Genomic DNA, 26,829 nt, shown 5'->3' with positions numbered 1-26,829 from the left:
CAGTGAACTGGGCCGAGCCCCGGATGTTTCTATGCCCAGCCCATACCCCCGTCTAAATCCGCACACGCTTTACTCAGATGCATTCTTGTTGGATGCATTCTACCTTAAATGGAGCAGCAGCTCCAGTTCTGGTGCCTGAGGGAGAATTCCAGTAAGAAGCTCACATTTAGTCTGTGTTAGGCAGGTTTATATTCATGTACACACAGAGGCAATTCAAAGGGCTTCATACAAACAGGAAAATAAAAGTATTCTATTATAATGCGGCTTATAACATTCCTGATGTTCTGCACATCAGAAAGGCATTGAATGATCATTACAAACACATTAGAAGTGCATAAGAAGTAAGGAATGCAGTTGTGATCAAATTTAAGTCTTTTCCAGAGCCCTGAATGAGGACCAACGGCAAACATAACTGAACAGCAGCCACAACTGAGCAGAATCTCACCTCGAACTAACACCAACCTCTAAACTGCTGATAAATCCTGTGGAATTCTCACGCTAGCAAACTTTAAACACCACCAAAGGTCTGATGAAGCGCAGGAGAACATGTTGAACATATGAATCAAAAATGGACAATTCCAGGTCCTCAGAAAAGCAAAGATACAAAAACATTAAACCCTCTGAGGATGTTTTCTTTTTTTTAAGAGCCTTAATGGCTCCAGTATATAAATATTATACCCACACTTTTCATATCTGAACTTTCAGAACACGGTCAGCTCTAAGTAATGAGGCCCTGCTAACCTGCAGCTCTGAGTGCACAGATAATTCAGCACTGAGGTCTGATTTTAGGATTTGTTAATATCTCTTGTGAAAACAGCTTTGCTGATGCAGACAAATTGTTTGTGTTTCCCAAAGTCTGAGGATTGCAAAAGATCTGAATTAATTAGCAGATAAAAGTTCTCCTCATCACTACTTTGCAAACCCGCTGCAGCAGCTTCAGCAGCTGTAAACTCTCTGACGCCGTTTCACACGAGTCTCCGATGTGGACTGAATGAAGAATGAAGGGTTTCCGGTGTGACGGTCAGTCCTTAGTGATTTCCTGAGTGTCCATCAGTCAGTTTCACACAGAATGTAGATGAACACACGAATCCACCAACTCCACACGGTGAGAGGCAGATGACGTGTATCTCAGCCCCTCTTCATGGGCTCATAACTCCAGATATGAGTCTTGTATGATCTTGGGATGAGATTGAATGGAAAGGGCAGCTCTACAGATTCAGGAAGGGTTTGAACTGGATTTCTGAGCTGGATCATCACAAAGATGTTACCAGAAACACAGAGATGTCTGATGTGCTGCGTCAGCACGTTTCTTGAGCCCAGAGGGTTAAACTCCTAAAATCCCAGTCTTATTATTCAGTAACTACAGGGGCTTCAGCGCTAACCAGCCAAGCTTTTCTTAAACTCTTAAAGAAGATGGATCTTCATGGGTTCTTTAGTAAAGAAAATAGTTCTATATAGAATCTTTTATTGTGAAAATGTCAACCTTGTAACAACAGAAGAACCCTTGTGGGTGCTATACAGAACCCTTTTCAAAAAGATCCGGAACCACATGCAACACATTCTCCATCAACCTGAAGAATCATTTCACCATGCAAAGAACCCTCTAATCATACAAAGGGTTCTCTGAATGTTTGTGGTTCTATGTAGAACCATCTTTTCTAAGAGTGTAGCTTACAGACGTGTATATAAAAGTGGGGCCTGGACGTTTAAGGGGTGAAAACTATTTATTTTACTGTCAGAGGTCAGAGCTGTCCAGGCTGTGGTCTCTCTGACTCTGACTAGAGTCAGACTCTAAAGAGTTAATCCACTTGTGGGACATCGAGAAGTGAGGAAATCTGAGTTATTACTTCTCAGGAGCCGAATTTCAGAATCAGGAGAAAACGACTTCAGTCTCACTCTGATCTCACACTGGACTGAACTGTGTCCAGGAGAAGAACTGGAGATCAAGAGGAGATTGGTTTAGAACATTTCTCTCCTCTCACTAAAGCCCAGAGAACCAAACTGAAGATCTTACTTTGGACACATTCTGAGAAAAAACGGTTCGTTGGAAAAGACGGTTATGCTCAGAACAGCTGAAAAAGTGAAAGATGACGAGCAGCTACAAGATGACGGAGACAATCAGAGGAATCATGAACCAGCCATTCAGAAGCCTGAAGACCCAAACAGAAGACAGGATCTTCTGGAGAAACTCTGTCCACACGGTTAGCAGAGGTCAGAACAGACCTGACGACTCTTTATAATAGTATAATAGTAGAGAAAGAAGCTGTTTGTCTTGCTTCTCTATATAAACCCTCCAAATCTCTGATTAATCTCTTTAATATTCATGATGCACTCAGTCCTACTCGCCCAATCAGCTGCTGCTGCACCATTTAAGGTGGAATAGCAAATTCAAATAAGCAGCCGAGTTAATCTCTCTGCTGCTGTTCAGTGACTGAACTGCGCTGTTGCTGCTGTTGGTGGTGTTTATGAGTGTTGATTGATGCTGGACAGATTACACAGTGAAAGGAATCATTAAATATTCATACTGATTCATCCAGGCTGCTTCATGAATATTTAATCATTTCCCCCTTATTGTAGTTCCTCAGAGGCGGAGCTACAGGAACACACGCACACACTAGTGGTGCAAATCTGTGACCTCACAATGATTCAATTTGATTTTGATTCTTTTTGATTCAGTGCATGAACCTCAAATTTCACTGAATTGATTCATTTAAATTCAATTTGATTACAGTTTGATTCTTTTGGTGCAGCATTTTGAAAAATGTGCTGAATACAGTAAATACACAAATCTAAACTTCAAAACATCCAGAAAACTGTATTTTAGAGAAAATTAATGAGTTGAAGATTATTAGAATCATCTTCCAAGCCGCTTCTCTTTCTGGGTCGCGGGGGGAGCTGGAGCCAATCGCAGCTGTCATCAGGCAGAAGGCAGGATACACCCTGGACAGGTTTCATACACTACATTGCCAAAAGTATTCGGCCGTCTGGCTTCACATGCATATGAACTTGAGCGACATCCCATTCTTAATCCATAGGGTTTAATATGATGTCGGCCCATCCTTTGCAGCTATAACAGCTTCAACTCTTCTGGGAAGGCTTTCCACAAGGGTTAGGAGTGTGTTTATGGGAATTTTTGACCATTCTTCCAGAAGCGCATATGTGAGGTCAGACACTGATGTTGGACGAGAAGGCCTGGCTCACTAATTCAAAGGTGTTCTATCGGGTTGAGGTCAGGACTCTGTGCGGGCCAGTCAAGTTCTTCCACACCAAACTCACTCATCCATGTCTTTATGGACTTTGCTATGTGCACCGGTGTTGGAACAGGAAGGGGCTGTCCATAAAACTGTTCCCACAAAGTTGGGAGCATGAATTTGTCCAAAATCTCTTGGTGCTGAAGCATTGAGTTCCTTTCACTGGAACTAAGGGGCCGAGCCCAACTCCTGAAAAACAACCCCACCCCTCCACCAAACTTTATACTTGGCACAATGCAGTCAGACAAGTACTGTTTTCCTAGCAACCACCAAACCCAGACTTGTCTTTCGGATTCCCAGATGGAGAAGCGTGATTGGTCACTCCAGAGAACACGTCTCCACTGCTCTAGAGCCCAGTGGCTGCGCTTAACACCACTGCATTCCATGCTTTGCATTGTGCTTGGTGATGTAAGGCTTGGATGCAGCTGCTCGGCCATGCAAACCCATTCCATGAAGCTCTCTATGCTGGAATTCACTGAACTGCTGAGAGCGACCCATTCTTTCACTAATGTTTGTAGAAGCAGTCTGCAGGCCTAGGTGCTTGGGTTTATACACCTGTGACCATAGAAGTGATTGGAAGACCTGAATTCAATGATTTGAAAGGGTGACTGAATACTTTTGAAAATATAGTTAACATTCACTCACACCCTATAGGGGCAGTTTACCATGTCCAATTGGCCTGACTGCATCTCTTTGGACTGTGGGAGGAAACCCACACAGACACGGGGAGTACATGCAAACTCCATACAGAAGGAACCCTGGTCACCTGGCCTGGGAATCGAACCCAGGCCTTTCTTGCCGTGAGACGACAGTGTCTGTGAGGGTGCTTTTAGAGGTGGACGTCTGGTTCCTATCACCACCACTGTGAACAGCTCTGACTCGGTAAGTTTATCTAGATCAGAGCGTTTCACACCAAACTGCTCTGTTTACATCTAACTATGCAGGTTAAATCTCGGACTTCACAATGATTCACTTGTGATTCTTTAGGACATGATTCAGTGCATGAATCTCAAATTTCACCACTAGTCGGCGCAGTGTTATCTATAAAGTACATTAGTGGAGCTGAACAGCACCGCTGTTGGTGGTGTTTATGAGTGTTGATTGATGCTGGACAGATTGTACAGTGAATCATTAATTATTCATACTGATTCATCCAGGCTGCTTCATGAATATTTAATCTTTTTCCCCTTATTGTGGCTCCTCAGAGGCGGAGCTACAGGAACACACACAAAATCAATGTTAATCCGTGACCTCACAGTGATGCAGTTTGGTTACGATTCTTTAGGACATGATTCAGTTAGTGAATCTCAGATTTCACCTCCATTTGATTTGATTCACTTACCTTTTGGTTCCTTTAGTCTGATTCAGCATCACAATACGCTGAAAGCACAACCATGAGTGGAGGAGCTGTTTATTTTTCCTGTTTGAAATGTATATTTTATTAATAGTGTTTGTTGTGTATTATCATAATCAAGTCTATGATTGATTCTAACCTTCCAAAACAGACGCGGCTGCAGGTCAGTGCAGTCACTCTGAACACACACTCTCAGCTGGTATCCATGTCAAAGGTGTTTAGTGCTGCAGGTATGCAGTTGTCCAGGTGAGTCTGGCATCAGTGCAGCTTCACAAACACACTCAATAACAGAAAAAGCCTGGGGTCAAAGGCCAGCTTAGCACAGCCAGAGTTCTCAGAGCGCAAAAGCGCACTTGAAGGCATCATTTACATTCATTCATTTTAATAATTCATTTACATTTTATGTAAATTATCCATTTCTTTCCCTGCTTAACTCCCTTTACGTATGTGGGTGTGACATCACAGCTGCTGCTTAGCTAAATACAGCCAATCAGATCTGAACAGAGGCTGCGTGAATGGATGAGTAGGACAGAGTGCATCATGAATATTAATGAGATTAATCACAGCACCTCTTACTTTATTTCAAAAAGAAAGTGGCTAAATTTTATTGACACATTTGAGGTGAGCGTGTGACCGTTTAAACATGCAGTTAGCGCCAGGCTAATTGGTGGGCAATAAGCCTCCATTGCTTGTTTTGTGGAGATCAAACGTCAGAAACTGTGTATGAACACATCTAATCCAGTATATTGACGACTATAGAGCTGTAATGTTGAGCTGACATGGTTTTATATGCTTGCTTCACCCACAGATCAATACTCAGCACAGCAACTCCAGCCTGATCGATCAATGATATCACTTTTATTGATCACTGCATTAACTTACACTACAAACAGGCCAGTTAGCACAGCTTAGAAACAGCAGCTACGGCTGCGTGGTGTGACTGCAGGACCTGCGTTACGCAAATCTAACAGTTAAAGCGATAATTCAGGGGAAAAGGCATTGATTAGCGGAGGTCTGAGGTTCGCTTCATTAGCTTTAGCACTGTAGCTATGAGGCTAACATAGCTAACTAGTGAGCTTATACCATAGCAATTAGCATGGTGCTAACCGCTTGCCTAAATCATCACACACTCGCCTCAGAGACGTGGCTGAAGTCCTATTCGCCAGCTTCGCAATGGAATTTTCTGTTCCACCTTAAATGGTGCAGCAGTTCCATTTCACATTTAAAGTGGAACGTAAAATTCCAAAGATTCCAATAAGAAACTGGCTGAGGTGAGCATGTGATGATTTAGCAATGCAGTTAGCATCATGCTAATTGGTGGAGATTAAGCTTCCATTATGTTAGCTACATTAGCCTGACTGACTGCATTTCGGGGGAAGATGGGCGGGGGGGGGGGGTCCTTTTCTGAGCTGAACTATCACTTTAACAGCACGTGAGCAGCTCTTTAACCTGTGAGCGATTAACCGTCTGAGTGACTGCCACGGCAGAGTGAGTCAGCGGGAGCAGACTGGCCTGATTTCCAGCAACCACGTTGGCTGTTTACAGGAATGATGCCATGCTCTGGTGGGAACAGAGCACGATTCCACACAGGCCCGGTGCTCACTTCCCGAAAACGCCCACAGAGACATGACAAGGACATGACGAGGCAGGATTCCGATCCTCTTCAGCACCTCTTAAGCTGCTTCCTCTCCCAGTTTGTTTATTAAAGTCTATAAATTGAAGTTTTAGTGATTGTGTCCTTTGGTTCAGTTAAGTAGACAGAGTTATCCCGTTAGTTGGTCAGTGACTGTTCAGCAATTTAGCACAGATACAAGCATTCGGTTAGGCTTTCGTTTACCTCTGTCAGACTGAACTTTTAGGCCCTAGCGATTTAACAAAAACACTGTACGTCCAAAAGTATCCGGACAGCTTCGTGGAATTCCCCTTTAAAGGGGAATTCAACCCATTTTTAGACATTTTTAAACAATAGTTTTGAAAAGATTTTGATGCAAAATGTATTTTTCAAACATGTTTACAGCTGTTTGTATTTTTTAACACCGGGGTGCCTAAACTATTGCATACCGCTGTATATCTGCCCATTCAGCCTACAGCAGTTTAGCCCCACCCATTCAGCCTATAGCAGTTTAGCCCCACCCATTTAGCCCATGCCAGTTTAGCCCTGCCCATTCAGCCTACAGCAGTTTAGCGCCAATTCAGCCCCAGCCAGTTTAGCCCCGCTCATTCAGCCTACAGCGGTTTAGCCCCACCCATTCAGTCCTGTGTAGCCCCACCCATTCAGCCTATAGCAGTTTAGCCCCACCCATTCAGTCCATGCCAGTTTAGCCCCGCCCATTCAGCCTACAGCAGTTTAGTGGCAATTCAGCCCCAGCCAGTTTAGCCCTGCTCATTCAGCCTACAGCGGTTTAGCCCCACCCATTCAGCCCACGTCAGTTTAGCCTCCGCCTACAGCAGCCTGGCCCCGCCCATTCAGCCTACAGCAGTTTAGTTTTTCAGAGCAGAGCTCATTTACATATATCGGGATTAAAGGCAAAAACAACCTCTTTAGCTGAAAGCGATAAAGAAAGGCTATAAAATAATCACTTGGGAATGAATTGTGGCTGTTTTTGGCATACAAAATTAATTAATAGAGACTAATAAGCATATAAAGAGTAATGAAGGGCTGAGCTGTGATTGTGAAAGCGGGTGTGGGGTCACTCTGTGGCCTTTGAGCAGCACAGTGTTGTGAAATTTAAGTCTGAGTGATAACAAAACTAAACACAGCCGACAGATCTTTAAAGTACACATCATCACTCACTCAGCAGACCAGATGCTCCAGATCAAAGGGGAAGTCCGCTGACTTTCCAACATTTCCACATAACTGATTATGATGTAAACAGAGTCATTCAGTGTGGTTTGGTTTCTCAAGAAACTTACCAAGTCAGAACTGTTCACAGTGGTGGTGATAGGAACCAGACGTCCACCTCTAAAAGCTCCTCACAGAAAGTTCCTACAGTAAATGGTTCTGAATTCACTGCCTGATGACTGAGACGCTGTTTTATGGTAGTTTAGAGAACTTAAACTCCATTCATGGTGGAGGAAAACATGCAGGGTGCTGTGCAGCAAAATAGTCCCCAAAGAAATCTAATTATTCCAGATTTTCCACTATTTTCCATCATCAACATTCCATATAAACTCACAAAAGACTCGTGTAGGTTCTCTGGTGGTTCTGGGTGGTAAATAAAATGTCTATATCTGTGTTGTAGTCATGGCGACGCCTGGTTCCCATCACCATCACTGTAAAGACATCTGAACCATTTCAAACCAAACCGCTCAGAACCTCTGTTTACAGCTTAGTACTAAAATTCTGAAACATTGGTGGAATCCCCCTTTTAATTATACAGCAGAGGAAGACTTGGTGTGGCCTACTCTAAAGGTCAGTGCAGCGCATTTGCATGTTTATTATATTTCAGATTTAGAAATGTAAATGCAGCATTTACTGATCCTCATGCCACCCTGCCTCTCTCCGCTTAAAGCGACAGTTCAGAGAAAACGGACAATGTCTACCCCCCCCGACCCCTTCCCCCCACGCGACCACCTCTACATTGTCAGCCAAGGCGTGTTTGGTGTCTTAATTTTGCTTCTTTAGTTTTAGCACAGGATCTACTAATGCAGACTAATGTAGCTAACAGATAATGGAAGCGCATAGCCACCAATTAGCGTTCCAGACTTTCTGACACTGTGTAACATGCTGTTATCTATAAACAGGAACTAAAGCAGATACTAAAGGAGAACACCAAGGAGAAGCAGGTCAACAACAAGCAAACACAGTCGAGGCAAAAGCGTGATGACTGAGATATGAGACACCAAACAGGCCTCGGCTGATCCGCCACATCTGGAGCCTTCAGTGAACTCTCATTTTAACCCCTGTACCTGAGCATCTTTAGTATTTGGGGACTAAAACACTAAAAAAGTAAACAATAGGGCACAGAGTCGGGTTCCGCCCACCACCCCTGAGCCAATAGGAAGGCCTGAAAGTGCTGCTCCTCAAAGCCGTAAACTCACAGACTCAGCGCAGCCTGTAATCACGAACACAAGAGCACCAATTCCGCTCAGTCACCCTTATGAGGCCTGAATTACACTTCCTGCACTTAACGCACTGAACTCAGCCTTCCTGCCTCGACTCGCCCCTTAACACACTCAGCCTCTTATCTCTTCACACACAGCGCCAGGCCACATCATGGACTCCAACCCCACCCAGTGTCGCACAAACTCTGCCTCAGCTTCTGTACAATCAGAAACACAATCAGAAGCAAATTACCAAGGAAGACACAAAATCAAAATCAGAAAAGTGGAAATATGTTGAGATTTTATAGACATAAATACTTTTATCTCATTGACAAACTTGAGATTTTATTTGATGATTGATAAGAAAATCAACACCAAATGAACCGTCACCCTCTAAACACGTCATTACCAAACATCAAGTAAACAAACGCCGCTCAGCGCCGCCCTCTAAAGGCGTCATTAACAACCATCAAATAAACAAACGTCGCTCAGCTCCGCCCTCTAAAGGCGTCATTAACAACCATCAAATAAACAAACGTCGCTCAGCGCCGCCCTCTAAAGACGTCATTAACAACCATCAAACAAACATCGCTCAGCACCGCCCTCTAAAGGCGTCATTAACAACCATCAAATTAACAAACGCCACTCAGCGCCGCCCTCTAAAGACGTCATTAACAAACATCAAATAAACAAACGTCACTCAGCGCCGCCCTCTAAAGACGTCATTAACAACCATCAAATAAACGTCACTCAGCGCCGCCCTCTAAAGGCGTCATTAACAACCATCAAATAAACAAACATCGCTCAGCTCCGCCCTCTAAAGGCGTCATTAACAACCATCAAATAAACAAACATCGCTCAGCTCCGCCCTCTAAAGACGTCATTAACAAACATCAAATAAACAAACGCCGCTCAGCACCGCCCTCTAAAGGCGTCATTAACAACCATCAAATAAACAAACGCCGCTCAGCTCCGCCCTCTAAAGACGTCATTAACAACCATCAAATAAACAAACGCCGCTCAGCTCCGCCCTCTAAAGACGTCATTAACAACCATCAAATAAACAAACATCACTCAGCTCCGCCCTCTAAAGACGTCATTAACAACCATCAAATAAACAAACATCGCTCAGCTCCGCCCTCTAAAGACGTCATTAACAAACATCAAATAAACAAACATCGCTCAGCTCCGCCCTCTAAAGACGTCATTAACAAACATCAAATAAACAAACGTCACTCAGCGCTGCCCTCTAAAGGCGTCATTAACAACCATCAAATAAACAAATGCCGCTCAGCGCCGCCCTCTAAAGACGTCATTAACAACCATCAAATAAACAAACGCCGCTCAGCTCCGCCCTCTAAAGACGTCATTAACAACCATCAAATAAACAAACGCCGCTCAGCTCCGCCCTCTAAAGACGTCATTAACAACCATCAAATAAACAAACATCACTCAGCTCCGCCCTCTAAAGGCGTCATTAACAACCATCAAATAAACAAACATCGCTCAGCTCCGCCCTCTAAAGACGTCATTAACAAACATCAAATAAACAAACGTCACTCAGCGCTGCCCTCTAAAGGCGTCATTAACAACCATCAAATAAACAAATGCCGCTCAGCGCCGCCCTCTAAAGACGTCATTAACAACCATCAAATAAACAAACGCCGCTCAGCTCCGCCCTATAAAGGCGTCATTAACAACCATCAAATAAACAAACATCGCTCAGCTCCACCCTCTAAAGGCGTCATTAACAAACATCAAATAAACAAACGCCGCTCAGCTCCGCCCTCTAAAGGCGTCATTAACAACCATCAAATAAACAAACATCGCTCAGCTCCACCCTCTAAAGACGTCATTAACAAACATCAAATAAACAAACGTCACTCAGCTCCACCCTCTAAAGACGTCATTAACAAACATCAAATAAACAAACGTCGCTCAGCTCCGCCCTCTAAAGGCGTCATTAACAAACATCAAATAAACAAACGTCGCTCAGCTCCACCCTCTAAAGGCGTCGTTAACAAACATCAAATAAACAAACGTCGCTCAGCTCCGCCCTCTAAAGACGCCATTAACAACCATCAAATAAACAAACGTCGCTCAGCTCCGCCCTCTAAATACGTCATTAACAACCATCAAATAAACAAACGTCACTCAGCGCTGCCCTCTAAAGACGTCATTAACAAACATCAAATAAACAAACGTCGCTCAGCTCCGCCCTCTAAAGGCGTCATTAACAAACATCAAATAAACAAACGTCGCTCAGCTCCACCCTCTAAAGGCGTCATTAACAAACATCAAATAAACAAACGTCGCTCAGCTCCGCCCTCTAAAGACGCCATTAACAACCATCAAATAAACAAACGTCGCTCAGCTCCGCCCTCTAAATACGTCATTAACAACCATCAAATAAACAAACGTCACTCAGCGCTGCCCTCTAAAGGCGTCATTAACAACCATCAAATAAACAAACGTCGCTCAGCGTCGCCCTCTAAAGACGTCATTAAAAACCATCAAATAAACAAACGTCGCTCAGCGCCGCCCTCTAAAGACGTCATTAACAAACATCAAATAAACAAACACCGCTCAGCTCCGCCCTCTATAGACGTCATTAACAACCATCAAATAAACAAACACCGCTCAGCTCCGCCCTCTAAAGACGTCATTAACAACCATCAAATAAACAAACACCGCTCAGCTCCGCCCTCTATAGACGTCATTAACAACCATCAAATAAACAAACACCGCTCAGCTCCGCCCTCTAAAGACGTCATTAACAACCATCAAATAAACAAACGTCGCTCAGCGCCGCCCTCTAAAGGCGTCATTAACAACAGTTCATCATAACATGACATCACAACTAGAACATCTCGGAGTTTCTTCACTGTCAGTGCATTTACAATGGAGAACGTCTGTACTTTTACTCCAGTAACAGAGTAACCCAGCAGCTCTGATTCTGAATCATCTTCTTCTCTGAAGGTCGTCTGTAAATGAGATGCGAGTTTGAAGAACCTTTTCAACATTTAAAGCACTTCCACATAATGTAAAAGTTCTATAGCAGTTAAAGGCTTTTCTTAGAACCCTCTGACCAAACCAGGAACCACTAAGTAACCTTTATTTTTAAGAGTGCAGGAAGTGGGTGGGTGTTCACTGGAAATGTGCTCAGATCACAAACCAAGCAGTGTAAAAACGCTCCAGACTGTGAGACCTAACAGAGATGAGCTAGAACCTCAGTATATACAAAAGAGTCAGACAACACATTCAAATAAAGGCAGATAAAATCAGTGAAAGCTGCCTGGCTGGTTTCAGCAAACACCCAAACACCCAAAGCCGACACCTTTTCCTTTTCAAAAATGCATTTATTCACATTTTTACGCAAAACGATTCAAGTACGTGGATTCTCAGACGACCTCATTCAGAATCCACCAAAACAATCAACAGCACATTAGAGCTCAGAGCACGACCGTCCCAGAAGAGACACAGTGCTTTTGTAAACAGGATACAAAGAAAAAGCATCTCAAATTACAAAACCCACACAAATTTGTTAGAAAAATATCGCTTCATAATCGACACACAAAGTTCATTTCGCTTAAAATTCGATTTAGAAAACAGGGGAACTTAAAAAACAGCCTTTGGTTTTAGAGACAAAAATAAACACGCACTTTGTTAACTGTCCACTATGCCCACCCTGAGGCTGGCGAGGGTCGCTGGGTGGCGGCCGGTGCCCGGGTCAGGTTTCGGAATGGGCGGCAGGCGTGTGGCAGAGGCGGCGGTGGGCGAAGTGGGCGAGGACCAGCAGCAGCATCTCGGAGGTGCTGCTGAGGGCGACGATGAAGGGCGCCTGCGAGGCGAAGTCGGCCTCCGCCCGCCGGAACGAGAGCTGCATGACGGCCAGTGCCAGCAGACTGTTCTGGACGCCCACCTCGATGCCCACCGTCTTCCTCTGTGGCGCGGGCAGCCCGGCCAGCCACGCCATCGCCAGCCCCACCAGCAGCCCCAAAACGGGCACCGTCACACCCACCAGGACGATGTGGGGATGGACGTCGGCCAGGATGGAGGCGCCCATCTGATACGCCATGAAGATGCCGCCCACAATGAGCACGAAGCTGAAGGGGCGTATGAGGGCGAGGAGGACCCGGGTGAGAGCGGGCAGTCGCAGCTTCACCAGCATGCCCAGCGAGATGGGGATGGCAATGAATAGCAGGGTGCCCAGGATCTTCACGAAGGGCACGTGCAGGGTGGCATGGACACCCAGGAGATGCCCGTAGAGCGCCGAGGAGAGCGGCATCGCCGCCGTGGCAACCACAGTGGATACCAGAGTCATGCAGATCGCCAGTGTAACGTCTCCTCCCAGCAACAGGCTGTAAAGGTAGCCTCCACCGCCGCCAGGGGCCGAGCAGGTGATGACCAGGCCCAGAGAGAGAGCCTTGGGCAGTGACGCCAGGTGCGCCATGCCGTACCCGTAGAGCGGCATGATGAGGAACTGCCCCAAAACCCCGAGGAAGAGAGGAACGGGCCTTTTCAACAGCCCCCGCAACACCTCCACCTCCACCTTACACCCAAAAGCGCACTTGTTGACGAAGATTAGCGGCAGCAAGGCGAAGAGAACCGGGTTCTCCGAAAAGTGCGAGAGTCCTCCAGCCTGACTGCGGTCGAAGGCCCCGGGAGCCACCCTGATAGCATAGTCTGTCCGCTCCTCAATCAGCACCGGCTCTGAATTCTGGTCCAGGTCCAGCAGCTGGATGAGCAGAGGTGCCCTGCCTGCCATGCCCGACCTGATGCTGATGATGTAGCTCCTCACAGGCCCTGAATGCCCGCTGTCGCTGACGTTCAGGATGGACAGCACATCCGGCTCCAGGGAGCGCACCCTGACCGTCTGCCTCCAGCTCTCTCGGCCCTTCCTGCCCACAGCACTCCGGTACTCGCTGGAGATCACGATCACGCCCTTGGTGTTCTCAGGGAACTCAAACTCCAGATTAGTCCCATCTCCAATGTTCAGGTACCTCCTGTTGCTGAGGGTCGTGCTGTTCTCACTGCTCTCCGCCGCAGCCCACACAACCAGCCAGCAGAGCAACACTGTCAGCCTCATGGTGTTGGAGTAGGAGGTGGAGGAGCCCCCGGGCCGCCTCGCTGCTTCTCCACGCCTCAGCTCGACTCCAGCCCGGCTTCACCGGCCTCCACCCACCGCTCCAACCCCAAAGCTCCACCATCAACCGGCCCAGCCCGTGTACATCGTGCCGCGGATCCGAGCCGTCACCCAGCCCCATACGAGTCAAAACAGGGCTCGAATTTAGGGGGTTCTTGCTGTTTCGGTCTGGTTTCGGCGGATCATCTCTGTTTTATCCGTTCGCAGTTGGTTTTGTCTCCGTGTGGCTCGCGCCGCCGCCACCGCTTCTTTTCTCCTCGTAAATAATATAAGCGGAGCGGCCACTAGCGGCGGAGAAGTGCGGTGGGTTTTCTTTCCACGCCCGTATTCGGAGGAAATCCCCGCCTTCTACCCGCGCTGGGATTGGCTGGCGCGCCGCTCCCTCTTGCGCGAGGATTGGCTAGCGGGTAAAACGTCACAGGTGTCGCATGTCTTAGCTAGGGACCAATCCCGGCCCGGGAGGGGCGGGGCTTGCGCGAGAGCGAACACTAAATGTGTAACGGAAGTGAATAAACACCGTTTAAACCGAATAAACACACACAAACCATTAAACACCGTTCATAACACTTTACAGTGCGTAATTCATAAACACACACAAACCATTAAACACAGTTTGCAACACTTTACAATGTGTAATGCATAAACACACACCATTAAACACCGTTCATAACACTTCACAGTGCGTAATTCATAAATAAACACAAACCGTTAAACACTGCTGCATGTAATGGCATCACTTCCACCCACATCAAATCCATACGGACTATTTTCCTAAAAATCTCATATCCTGGCCCGGCACCGTCCACAGTGCTCTATTACTGTTAGCCGGGCCACGTTACTGAAACTTCTTCTCTTCTCTGCTTAGTCACCACCACCGTAGTTAGGACTGAAATCAGAACAGAACCTGTTACAGAACAACAGCTCTTAACTCCAGATCAGAAAACAGCATCACACAAACATCCTGACTAGACTAAACCTCCTAAATCCTGTCCTATTTTTAAGGATGAACCCCAACAGGGTCCTAACTTCTGTTTATGATCCGTTTTTCTGGTTTTTAGGCGGCTGAGTCAGGCAGCGTATGCCACTACCAGCATAATGAGCTCCATTTATTTCTACTGTAAAACGTTGCTTTCACTGGGAGATGTTTTTCTTTTCTAACTATGCGTTTTAAAAATCTCAGACACTGCTGACTCGAACTCCACCTGATCTGATTACCTTCCTGTGTTAATGTTGATGATGAATTATTACAGTGATGGTGCTGAATAATGAGGAGACGGCGCCGAATGTATGTCTATTTATTAGGAGGAGTAACGGTAGCGCACTCTGCTAAAGCATTTGGGAAATGGAGACTGAAACTGTGGAGCGGCCCAGGAACCCAGACCCTTTTTGCTGTGATGCAACAGTACTACACACTGCATCTCTGTGCATATGTACATATATATACATGTATGTATGTATGTATACATAAATAAATAAATAAATATTTATGTATATATGTATATTTATTGGACATCAGGCTTCAAAGAGAGAAATCAGGGCCTACAGACTCTCCACATTCAGCGCAGAGCGCCTGTTCACTCAGGGCTGAGTGTGGATCTGTGGTGATCTCTGACCCTGAGCATAATCACTGCATTAATAATTCACACAGTTGCACTTTCACCCTCACTCAGCGCTGACAGTGTCCGGTTCCATGTTTTGGTGTGATTCTCTCTGACAGCCTGTGTTGGTGTGTAATCCAGTAAAGCTGCTGTAACTGACATCAAGACTTACAGCTTGCTGACACAGCTGTAAACACACCGCATGCCAGATGCAGCGATACCTGGCTCATTTTCATGTTAAAGTCTGTATTCAACACTGTCCTGTACTGAGCTCCACTGTAACGTTTATGTTTTATGTACTGAAAACGGATCCAGTTAATTTCTATATCAGTGGTGGACAGTAACTAAGTAAATGTAATTTGTTACTGTACTTAAGTAGTTATTTTCATGTATCTGTACTTTACTTAAGTATTCCCTCCAGTTAAGTATTTCACTCCGTTACATTTCAAAGTCAAATATCTTACTTTTTACTCCGCTACATCTTGAAAAATCTGTCGTTCCTTTTGGTTTCTGTGTGTATAAAAACGTAACATGTCAAAACAAAAAAAGGACAATGCAAGAGCACCAATAATGCACAGCGGTCACTTTGTTCTGAGTTTGTTTTGACCTGTTGGTCATGCCAATCCAGTGCAAGCACACAGTTCAATGTCAGCGCAGCAGCATAAAAATTTGGGAGCACATGAGTCACCTAAATGATGGAACTAACCTAACTTTGTGTAAATAGACCACAATATAGAAATATGTCCACATATGCAGTCGTGACTGACATGTTTCTTTTTTTCTGAATTCATACAAACACTTTCATTTTACAGTAAATTAGTTTCGGTTAGTTTATGTTTATGAACAGAGGCCTACAGATCAATACAGTAAAGGAAAATTTATTTGTGATCCTGAGTTTAAAGCCAGGTTTTATTCAACTTGTAACTAATTTACAAAGTAATCTTAAACTGAAACTTTGCTTGTGTGTAAAAATGATTTTAGAGCCACTCAGTTCTCCCTGATGGAACCTGTTTGCCTTCAGTGTTTTGTGCTTATGATCACTTACAGTGTCACTAATTAATGACGTTCTATTAAAAGACTGGTTTACCAAGAGAGACGCTGGAGGATTTTCACCTAAAATGAGTTACTGAATCGAGTCTTGTTATAAAAATGATAACAGGACATCAGAGTCATAATTAATCTTTTAGTACTTTTCCTTTGATACTTAAGTACATTTGAAGGCAAATACTTTTGTACTTTTACTCAAATGGCGGTCTAGAGTAAGGACTTCTACTTTTACTGGAGTGATATTTTACCTTGGGTATCTGTACTTTATCTCAAGTAGATGATTTTTCTACTTCGTCCACCTCTGTTCTACATGATCATTTACAGCCTCTTTATCGGTCACAGATAAACAGGCAGTTTCTGTTACTGTACCTTTAAGACTGATTTATGTTAATGAGCTCTGTTCTGATTAGCTGTCCCACTGTAGGCTGAATGGGTGGGGCTAAACTGCTGTAGGCTGAATGGGTGGGGCTAAACTGCTGTAGGCTGGATGGGCATGGCTAAAATGCTGTAGGCTGAATGGGCGGGGCTAAACTGCTGTAGGCTGAATGGGCATGGCTAAAATGCTGTAGGCTGAATGGGCGGGGCTAAACTGCTGTAGGCTGAATGGGTGGGGCTAAACTGCTGTAGGCTGGATGGGCATGGCTAAAATGCTGTAGGCTGAATGGGCGGGGCTAAACTGCTGTAGGCTGAATATATCTAAGCATGTTTTTGCGACATCACAACAATAAATTCAAAAGGTTGGTTCTGCAGTCGAGTTTCTATATTTGGACTGTTTCCAAAACTACATTTAGTTCTGTTCTGATTAGCTGTCCCACTGTAGGCTGAATGGGCGGGGCTAAACTGCTGTAGGCTGAATGGGCATGGCTAAAATGCTGTAGGCTGAATGGGTGGGGCTAAACTGCTGTAGGCTGAATGGGTGGGGCTAAACTGCTGTAGGCTGAATGGGCATGGCTAAAATGCTGTAGGCTGAATGGGCGGGGCTAAACTGCTGTAGGCTGAATATATCTAAGCATGTTTTTGCAACATCACAACAATAAATTCAAAAGGTTGGTTCTGCAGTCGAGTTTCTATATTTGGACTGTTTCCAAAACTACATTTAGTAATTTTATCCTTTTACATTTTTTTAAAGAACTTCCTTTATGATCTGCGCTTTTCTGCACGATTCTAGAATCCTCTGCAGCTCTGATCATCATTCCGGACACGTCTAACCTTTCCACATTTTCATTTACCGCATTAAACTGATTCCATCATTTTATCATTTCATGCTCCTGTATTCATTCACATCATGACTCACCACAATACTGTTTATCAGAGGGCTTTTATTTTGACAAGATAAATATACAAAAGAAAAGCGCTGCCAGTTGATCGCCAATATAAATAACCTTCCCATTTCAAACAAAACGAAAAAACCCCAAGAACAACAGCATGAAGCGAACAGCGAGACGCCGCGCATGGCAGAGCGTAACGGATAACAGCGTGCCCACATTACCCACAATGCAACAGCATGGCAGACTGGACGCTACAGCTGCGTTTCTCTGCGGGCGCAAACGTCTCGCTGCATCTGACTGAGGCACTGAAGAAGAGGAGGAGGATGAAGAGCACCTACGCGGCAGCTGCACTGCTGTAAGGCGGAAAAGCAAATCTAAACAAGCAAAACGAGAAAAACACAAACACAAATTAAAGTGACGGTTCAGCAATAAAAACCCAGCTTCTCGGTTTCGCCCTCGCCCAAACGCAGCCACCAGACCGAGATGCGCCCTCTGTTGATTTAGCACTGGAGCTACGAGGCTAACACAGCCTCTTAAAGCTGGAGTTGGCTCGGTATCTCTGCCCATGCAGTTGGTGCCATGCTAATTGGTGGTGTATAAGCTTCCAGTACTGGTCAGCTGATTAGCCTCGTAGCTCCAGTGCTAAAAATAAAAATGGCTGATTGACCAGAGAGAAACTGGAGGAATTGAACTTTGAAAACTATCGCTTTGAGGTGGCTTTCCAGGTGGTGGAGTCTATTAACGTCAACACAGAGCTTTCAGTGAAAGATGCTTCACGCACAGCCGGATGCCGTATGAGTGTAATATCGAGGTGCAACGGCAGCAACACGTACAGTACGATCTGTTAGTGTTATTAACATGGCTTTACAATATTTCCGCAGAGTCAATTAAAAATAAAGAAACGAATCAAAACGTTATAATTGCAGCTGAACATCTGCTTCCTGTCACAGTCTCCCCCACCAGCCAATCGGAGCGCGGAGAGAATCCCCCTGCAGTCGCTTCAGTAGTCTAAACCAAAGCAGGCGAGCATTTCACACAGAAAAACATAAAAATAGTCCTTCAACTGATTTAATATTCACCCAAATATTCAGAGCTGACCGAGGAAGCCACTTGTGGCTGAGAGACACAGAGGGAGAGAGAGCAAGCTATGTAAAGACAAAAAGGGGGGCAGACTGTTTTCAGCAGAAGGAGTGTGTGTGTGTGTGTGTGTGTGTGTGTGTGTGGGGGGGGGGGGGGGGGGCAGTATTGTAGGCAGCTGTGAGAGTGTGTTGTTGTATAAACAGATTTGGGGATAAAAATCGATTGGCCGTGTCGGATCCTCAGAGTGAGTGAAGTTGGATTGAGCAGCGCCCCTTCCAGCCTGGCCGTGAAACAGCAGGTCACTCTCCAGCTCCCTGAGATCACAGCAGTCGCACTCAGTTCCGCAGAGCCGCCAGTCTGTAACACAAAAACAGCAGAGTCGGACAGACAGCATTCCTGACACAGCAGCACCATGAGTGAGACGAACACCGGAGCCATAACTCTCTCCCTCCGTTTACTCTAAACGGAGCCAGACAATGCGCTCGGCATCTGATATTTTCTCCTTTAGTTTTAGCATCAGTTTAAAGTGCTGCAGCACTGTGCTGGAATTCCAGTATGAGGCAGTTTTAGGTCAAACATAGATAATTATAAAACAGACAATTCCAGCCCTAAAATCTGATTGGCTGAGCTGCATTCAAAGCCGTTATAAAGTACTCTAAACACCCACACTGACCGCTTCACAACTGCAGTAGCCTTTCTATGATTCCTTCTAACTGAACAGATACAAAACTCAAAACATTGCAGGTTCTGAGTTTAGACATCTCACGGTTCTCAGCTGAGAGCATGTAACATTATCAAGAGTTAATTTACATACATAAAATCTTAATTTACTATTTGATTTTTATGACTATTCAAAGACTCAAACAGTCCTACAATAAACAAGTACACACACCACTAAAAACAGTAGTAGGAGCCTGAAGCCTGAATTTTGCCTATGGTGAGCTATAAGCTTCCATAACTTGTTAGCTACATTAGCCTCATAGCTGCAGTGCTGAAACTAAAGACAAACTTCAGACAACAAACTTTTCTTTTGGAGAGAGGGGTGGATTTGGTTTATTGCCAAATTATCGCTTTAATCATTAATCCCCATTTACATTTATGGCATTGGGCTGATGTTCTTATCCAGAGTGACTTACAGTTTGATTGTTTTACACAGGGAGGTGAAGGTGGTGTTAGGAGTCTTGCCCAAGGACTCTTACTGGTATAGTGTAGGGTGTTTACCCAGGTGGGGGATTGAACCCCAGTCTACAGCGTAGAAGGCAGAGATGTCACCCACTACAATCACCAGCCACTCCATCCAGTATGTCATCACTGGGCAGGCGGCGCTGTACCTGCGTGAGAGCTGGTCTTCTTTCTCCTGCGAGCGTGTGGATGTCTCCCCCAGCGAGGCTGCTCCAGCGGGCAGCTGGTTCAGCTGGTCCATCACCTCCAGCCCGCTCTCCTCCGCTATCTGCAGGATCAGATCATCCACCTGCTCCTGTGGCGTCGTCAGCGTGGTAGCCGAACTCATCGAGTCCTCCATCACCTACAGGACACATGAAGGGGTGGATTTTAGAAGAGGACATGGTTACAGTCTACAGATCAGGGCAGTGATGATTAATTAATTTAGATGATTAGTCCCAAACTAAAGTGGCATTTAATGCTTATATATACACAATCCAGAGGGTCTGAATGCAATATACATCAGGAAGCGAAGGGAGCGATATGGCTCCTCCTGTTTCATTTAAAAAGCTCTATAACGTTCATATGATCCACATGGTCACTCTGACAGACTGTAATACTCTACAGGAAGCGTAGGGGGCGTTATGGCTTCTACTGTTTCATTTAAAAAGCTCTATAATGTTCATATGATCCACAATAATCTACAGGAAGTTTAGGGGGCATTACAGGACAGCCAAAGAGAACAGAACTCATTTATGTAAATCAGTCTTCATACAGTAACAGACAGTCTGTTTAATTGTGAGGGATAAGGAGAATAAATGGAAGATGATGATGCAGAAATGTATTATGGCTGTTTTTGGTATGTAACTCTGCAGGTGGACCTGAGTGGAGAAATTAAATAGGATACGGCTCTTTAACTATGGATGCAACCGGTCATTTCGGAGCTGTGTCTCCGCTCTACAGCACCACTTACCGAAGTGTGGACGTCCAGATTCTGAACCTGACTCTCAAACTTGTCCATGACGGCGGAGACCTTCTGCAGGTCCATGGAGTTCAGAGCTTTATCCAGAGCTTTCGTCACCTGGGTCATGTTCTTCGTCACCTTATTAATAAACAGCACAGAGAAGAGCTGGTCAGCATGGAATGAACATATAAATAACAGAGCAGAGATAATCATCCATAAAATGACTTCAGCATTTTAAAGTCATTCACTTTCTTTTTTGATGTTAATTGTTTCATCTTAATTAGAAAACAAAGTATAAATTTCACAAATAAAATGCATTCATTTACTGGGAGAGACTATATAGAGCTGTTTCTCATCACAGACTTCTGGGGTGAATGATTTTTCCAATTTAAAACCAAGAAATAGCATTGCAGACTGTGTGCTGCTTCTGATCTCCAAAGGGGCGGAGCTTCAGAGCACTGGACATCCAAAATGCTAATGTTATCAGTGTTTAAGCAGAAACCTTTGCACGTTTCTTCCTCTCTGACTATAAGAGAGACATCATGAATCACATGACTATCAGATGAAAGAACAATCACCACATCAGTCTCTACTCTTAGTGGTAGGCGAGTTAGCAAACACAGTGGTTCTATACAGCACCATGAACACCCAAAGAATAATTTGCATGCTTGATCATTTGCATGCTGCATGGTAAAACGGTTCTCCTGACTAAATACAGAATGTGTTATAGATACAGACTTTTCGAAAATGGTTCTATTTAGCACCAAAAAGGGTTCTGCTTGTTACAAACTTGACATTTTTGGTGCTAAATAGAACCAGATCTCCATCAATGTGCTTATGGTTCTACACAGAACCATTATCTTTACTAAAGAGCCTTTGAAGAGCCATCTTTTTTAAGAGTGTAGGCTATCTTGTCGGCTAACCACAGCTGCACACAAGTCACCCCACTGTCACCAACCATTAAGTGTGACAAACGACTTAAAGAACAAATCTAAAGCAGCTAAACTGGCTTATTGGCTCTCTAGCTATTCCTTTACTTTGCAGTGAATAAAAGATGATTCTAGCTCCTAAACGCTTTTACACACAGTTCAACGTCAGAACTACAGAAGTTCTAGAATTTATTTTTTTATCACCATTTATTAAGCTACGTTCACATTTCCAGGCTGAAGTGGCACAAATCTGATTTTCTGCTCTAATGTGACTCAGATCTGATGTTTTCAGGGCTGTGTGGACACAAATGTGATCTTTTCAAATCCGACCTGAGCCACTTTCATATGTGGTCCTAGACACGTATCCGATTCGTGGCCGTGCGACCTTAATGTGAGGCTCAGATCGAACTCGTGCTTTTTTCCGCTGCGTTGCGCCATCATTCAGTGTTACCATGGCAACAGCGCCGAACAGACATTAAAGCCTGTAAACGGTGGAAAATCAGCTCATCTCGCCTTTTTCTCCTTCGTCTGGCTCTAATAATGAAGCTGAGAGCTGATTAGAGTTAATGATCTTCTCAGCGAAGCTCGTTCTGCTCGTTAGTTTGTGCTGATGATGCAGTGATTCAGTCACGTGATGTTACTGAGTAGGATGAGCGCATGAGGGTCATTTCAGGACGCCTGTTCATCACATTAATGACAGATTTGAGTCACTGACCTAAACGAGCGTGAATCATCGAGTCAGAGAGATCGGCTCTGAGCATAAAATTGGATTTGAGCAACGAGGCTTGCAATGTGAGCGTAGCTTTTGTCTCAAGCCAACTAATGTAAATATGGTTTGCTTACATTATATATTAAAATAACTGCAGTTAGTGCTGTGAAGCAGAAAATGATTATGATCAGATGTTTCTGTAATAAATGTGACACGTGTAAGTGCGACTGCAGCTTTGTAGCGATCTCTAAATTCTGTTCGACTGTGGCTGCTTCAGAGCACTTCAGCTTGCACACATCAGCACTGATATATCTGCATGAGTGTTCTCTGGCAGATTCTCTGTATTTATGGAATAGCACTGGGATTGTTGGTGTATAAACTGCATCAGGAGAGAGGACACAGACTGACCCCTTTCATGGTGACAGCAGTCTGGACTTTAGAGGCCACGGCGTCGACGCGGGATGCCATGCGGAGCCAGTTTATACCTTCGTTCTTCTTACGGATGGCGTTTTCTGCATAGACGCGTGCACAGTCCACATTCTTCTGCTGCAAAGCCTGAAATCACACAGGACAGCATTAAACACACACGAATATGCGATTCCTGACACGGTACGACACACTTATCCCTGAACACGGACTAATTACAACAGCTAAACACAGCAGCAGCAGGCCAGGAGCCTGAATATCTGTACTTTTGTTCACTTTTTAGCCAAAGAATTCCTTCAAATCAAACTCCAGTCCAGCACCATTCAGTTCAGGGTTGAATCAGCTGTTTGATATACTGTGTAAAAGTCATGAAAACGGTTATAAATCTGTTCATCTGGGTAGAAAGTGCGTGTGTTTGACAGTAAAAAATCTATATAATATTAGAATAAATACAAATAAATATAAATACAGCAGTCAGCATTTAGACTGTGTTCAGTAAAGTTACGAGAATGCAGGTTAGATGAACACAGGCTTGGTTCTTCTCTCTGCTCTCTAGCGTCACATGGATTTGATCAGTTCCATCAGCTCATTTAATGTAATGAAGGATTGATTAGATACACCAGGTGTCTCTGTAAATACTCTCACTCACAGAACAATCACAGTGGACTGTTTATGTGTTAATTAGAATTTATTCCAATTCTAATTAACCTTGACTGGCCACATTAACGGCTTTACGGATCACTCCTGAATATAACAGCTGCACCATTTAAGGTGGAGCTGATAATTCAAACGAGAAGGCAATTTCAGTCCTGTAGTTTTACGTCAATAGAGGCTGGGCATTCTAAAAGATTCCACTGCGGTACTTTAAGTTACTCAGTACTTAAGCAGTTTTCGTTGCTGTTTGGAAAGGAACTTTTACTTTAGTGAGTATTTTCTTCATGTCAGTAAGTGTAGCTGGTACACAGTGTACTTTATCTGAGAGATATAACTCTTCCCTCTCAAACAGGACTCGTCTGCCCCCTGCTGATCAGTAGACTGCACTGCCCTACAGTGGACCTCAGTCACTGGCCTTCCTCATATGACTTCCTCATATGACATCCTCATCCTCCAATCAGAGGAGAGATTTTGAGTCACACACACTCTGAGTCACTGGAGGAGTGTGATCCAGAAAGGGTGTGAGAGAAAACCCCCTATTTACACTCCCCACCACTCTTTGAAATGGACAATTTTGCCCTCATAATTATTAAAAATGGTTCATTTTGCCCCCACCACTCTTTTGAAATGCCCAGTTTTGCCCTCACAATTATTAAAAATTATTCATTTTGCCCCCACCACTTTTTTGAAATGGCCAATTTTGCCCCCATCATTTCTTAAAATGGTTCATTTTGTCCCCAAGACTCTTTGAAATGGACAATTTTACCTTCATAATTATTAAAAATGGTTCATTTTGCCCCCACCACTTTTTTTAAATGGCCAATTTTGCCCCCATCATTTTTTAAAATAGCTCATTTTGCCCCCACCACTCTTTGAAATGGACCATTTCGCCCCCATCATTTTTAAAAATGGCTCATTTTGCCCCCAGTACTGTTTGAAATGGACCATTTTGCCCCCACCACTCTTTGAAATGGACCATTTTTCCCCCATCATTTTTTAAAATGGTTAATTTTGCCCCCACCACCCTTTTGAAATGCCCAATTTTGCCCCCATAATTATTAAAAATGCTTCATTCTGCCCCCACCACTCTTTGAAATGGACAATTTTACCCCAATCATTTTTTAAAATAACAAATTTTGCCACCACCACTTTTGGAAATGCCCGATTTTGCACTGGTCACTCTGCTGAGATGCGTATCTCTGACTTCAGTGCGAGAATAAACAGATCTGTGAACGCTGGAGCCCCTCGGCCCACCTTCTTCACTTTAGCCTGCTCTGCCTTCGAGTCCTTTTCTGCTTTCTTCGCCAGTCTTTCCAGCTGCTTTGCAGTGAACTGAGGACAAAGAGTGAAGACCAGTTAAACACCACAGAGAACAAGAACATGAAAACACAACATGTAGTGATTTTCTATATTTTTATATTCATAAAACAGTGATTACTGAACAAAAACCATCTTAACACAACAAACGTAAAGCATATACACCAACACCATAAATATCCTGAATATTCTGAGCCCTTACGTACCTTCAGCTGGAAGAGCGTTTCTGAGGAGAAATACAGAGAGACAGATGTTGAAACAGCACATGAGATAAATCAGAAATAACACAAATAATCTGTAATGAGTCTGATGGAAGGTTTAATGAGGCCAAGACCGGGTCTGGTTCTCAGTACAGCTCGTTCACGGCCAGGCTGAGGGACATGGGTGGCGATGGGTGCCAGCTACAGCTTTTAGACAGACATATTCACACACAGATCAAGCCCTGATCGCCACTTAATCCATAAATACATACATAACCACGTCGTCCGCCGATCAGGAGCGGAAACGCGTTTAAAGGGACATTAAACGAGGTTCTACTGTTTATGTGAGCAGGTCCAGCGAACCTACAGCATGTTCTGAACAGAAGACACGAACAAAGATCCCACACAGCAAACTTTACACACGCCTAACGCCGAAAAGACCTCAGTTTCTCCGATTATTAGTCCGTTGGATGTTTATTTGTTATTGTTTACAGAGCTGTTAGCATTAGTGTTAGCATAATAAAGCTCCGCCTCTCGCATTCAAACACACACAGCTCTACAAACAAGGCCCGTCTGTCCTTACCGTCCATATCTGCGCTGTTATTTCAGTTATTACAGTCAGTTGTCTGTCTGTCTGTCTGCCTGCCTGCCTGTCTATCTCTCCGCCGCCTCTTTGCACTTCCGCATTCAGCGCTGACGCGAGCACGTGACACGTGATGCCACACACCGGCCTCGCTCCCCTTACGTGTTGGATCAGCAATAATTACCAATGAATTATTTAATGTGATTAAAAACGTGCTTCTATGCCATGAGACTATTTAGGTGGAACACGTTTTCGACCATTTAAAAAATACAAAAAATGAGACGGTAGAAGCCATACCGCCCCCTACGCTTCCTGTAGTGTATTACAGTCTGTCAGAGTGACCGTGTGGATCATATGAACATTACAGAGGCTTTTTAAATGAAACAGTAGAAGCCGTATCGCCCCCTCTACATTTCCTGTAGTGTATTACAGTCTGTCAGAGTGACTGTGTTTCAGATGGATTCATCAGCAGTCCTAACCTCCCACACACCATCACTATGATCACTCTCTAGCATGTTAGCATGGAGCTAATCAGCAACAGGCCTATTAGTCCATGCAGAAATCTGATTTATGGCAATATATGGCTTTTGAAGTACTTAGTATGCTTAGATATTTCAAATACATTTATCAGCAATCTTGCCTGTCCCCAATCACTATGCTCACTCGCTAGCATGTTAGCATAACATTTTGAGCACCTCCTGTGTCTGATCCACTCACACCTGCACAACACACACTAACACACCACCACCACGTCAGTGTTACTGCAGTGCTGAGAATGATCCACCACCCAAATAGTACCTGCTCTGTGAGGGAGCATGGGGGGTCCTGACCACTGAAGAACAGGGTAAAAGGGGGCTAACGACGTATCAGAGAAACAGATGGACTACAGTCTGTAACTGTAGAACTACAAAGTGCACCTATATAGTAAGTGGAGCTGATAAAATGGACAATGAGTGTAGAAACAAGGAAGTGGTCAGAATGTTATGATCGATCAGTGTATATCAGTCATATATCGATGTAAACATATATATTTAACAGTATACAAGAAAAACGAGATTCGTATACGGACGCCAGTGATGGAGTGGAAATAAGTACAAT

The 26,829-nt window shown here is 44.4% G+C and overlaps 2 protein-coding genes across 2 annotated transcripts; both read right to left on the bottom strand.

The window, feature by feature from the left end:
• Positions 1-11,987: 11,987 nt before the first annotated feature.
• slc10a3 (solute carrier family 10 member 3) lies at positions 11,988-14,085 on the bottom strand. The gene has a single exon (XM_017717255.2). The coding sequence runs from the start codon at positions 13,736-13,738 to the stop codon at positions 12,380-12,382; it is 1,359 nt and encodes a 452-aa protein (XP_017572744.1). The 5' UTR covers positions 13,739-14,085; the 3' UTR covers positions 11,988-12,379.
• Positions 14,086-17,739: 3,654 nt separating this feature from the next.
• Positions 17,740-25,867, bottom strand: chmp1a (charged multivesicular body protein 1A). Its single transcript, XM_017717211.2, has 7 exons — positions 25,732-25,867; positions 25,155-25,174; positions 24,886-24,963; positions 22,960-23,106; positions 20,923-21,051; positions 20,120-20,313; positions 17,740-19,145 (listed from the first exon to the last, which is right to left on the bottom strand). The coding sequence occupies exons 1-7, from the start codon at positions 25,736-25,738 to the stop codon at positions 19,124-19,126; spliced, it is 597 nt and encodes a 198-aa protein (XP_017572700.1). The 5' UTR covers positions 25,739-25,867; the 3' UTR covers positions 17,740-19,123.
• Between the last annotated feature and the right edge of the window lie 962 nt (positions 25,868-26,829).

Source organism: Pygocentrus nattereri, chromosome 8, assembly GCF_015220715.1.
Source record: "Pygocentrus nattereri isolate fPygNat1 chromosome 8, fPygNat1.pri, whole genome shotgun sequence".
NCBI classification, from domain to species: domain Eukaryota; kingdom Metazoa; phylum Chordata; class Actinopteri; order Characiformes; family Serrasalmidae; genus Pygocentrus; species Pygocentrus nattereri.
The sequence above is the reverse complement of the archived record's forward strand: the minus strand, read 5'-3'. Positions and strand labels throughout refer to the sequence as shown.

What these genes read in the sequence shown, in the direction of transcription:
- slc10a3 (XM_017717255.2), bottom strand. Translation starts at nt 13,738, where the DNA reads ATGAGGCTGACAGTGTTGCTCTGCTGGCTGGTTGTGTGGGCTGCGGCG.
- chmp1a (XM_017717211.2), bottom strand. An exon ending in AAACGCTCTTCCAGCTGAAG is followed by an intron (nt 24,964 to 25,154) that starts GTACGTAAGGGC and finishes CTTTGTCCTCAG; the next exon opens with TTCACTGCAAAGCAGCTGGA. An exon ending in ATCTGGACGTCCACACTTCG is followed by an intron (nt 20,314 to 20,922) that starts GTAAGTGGTGCT and finishes TGTGTCCTGTAG; the next exon opens with GTGATGGAGGACTCGATGAG.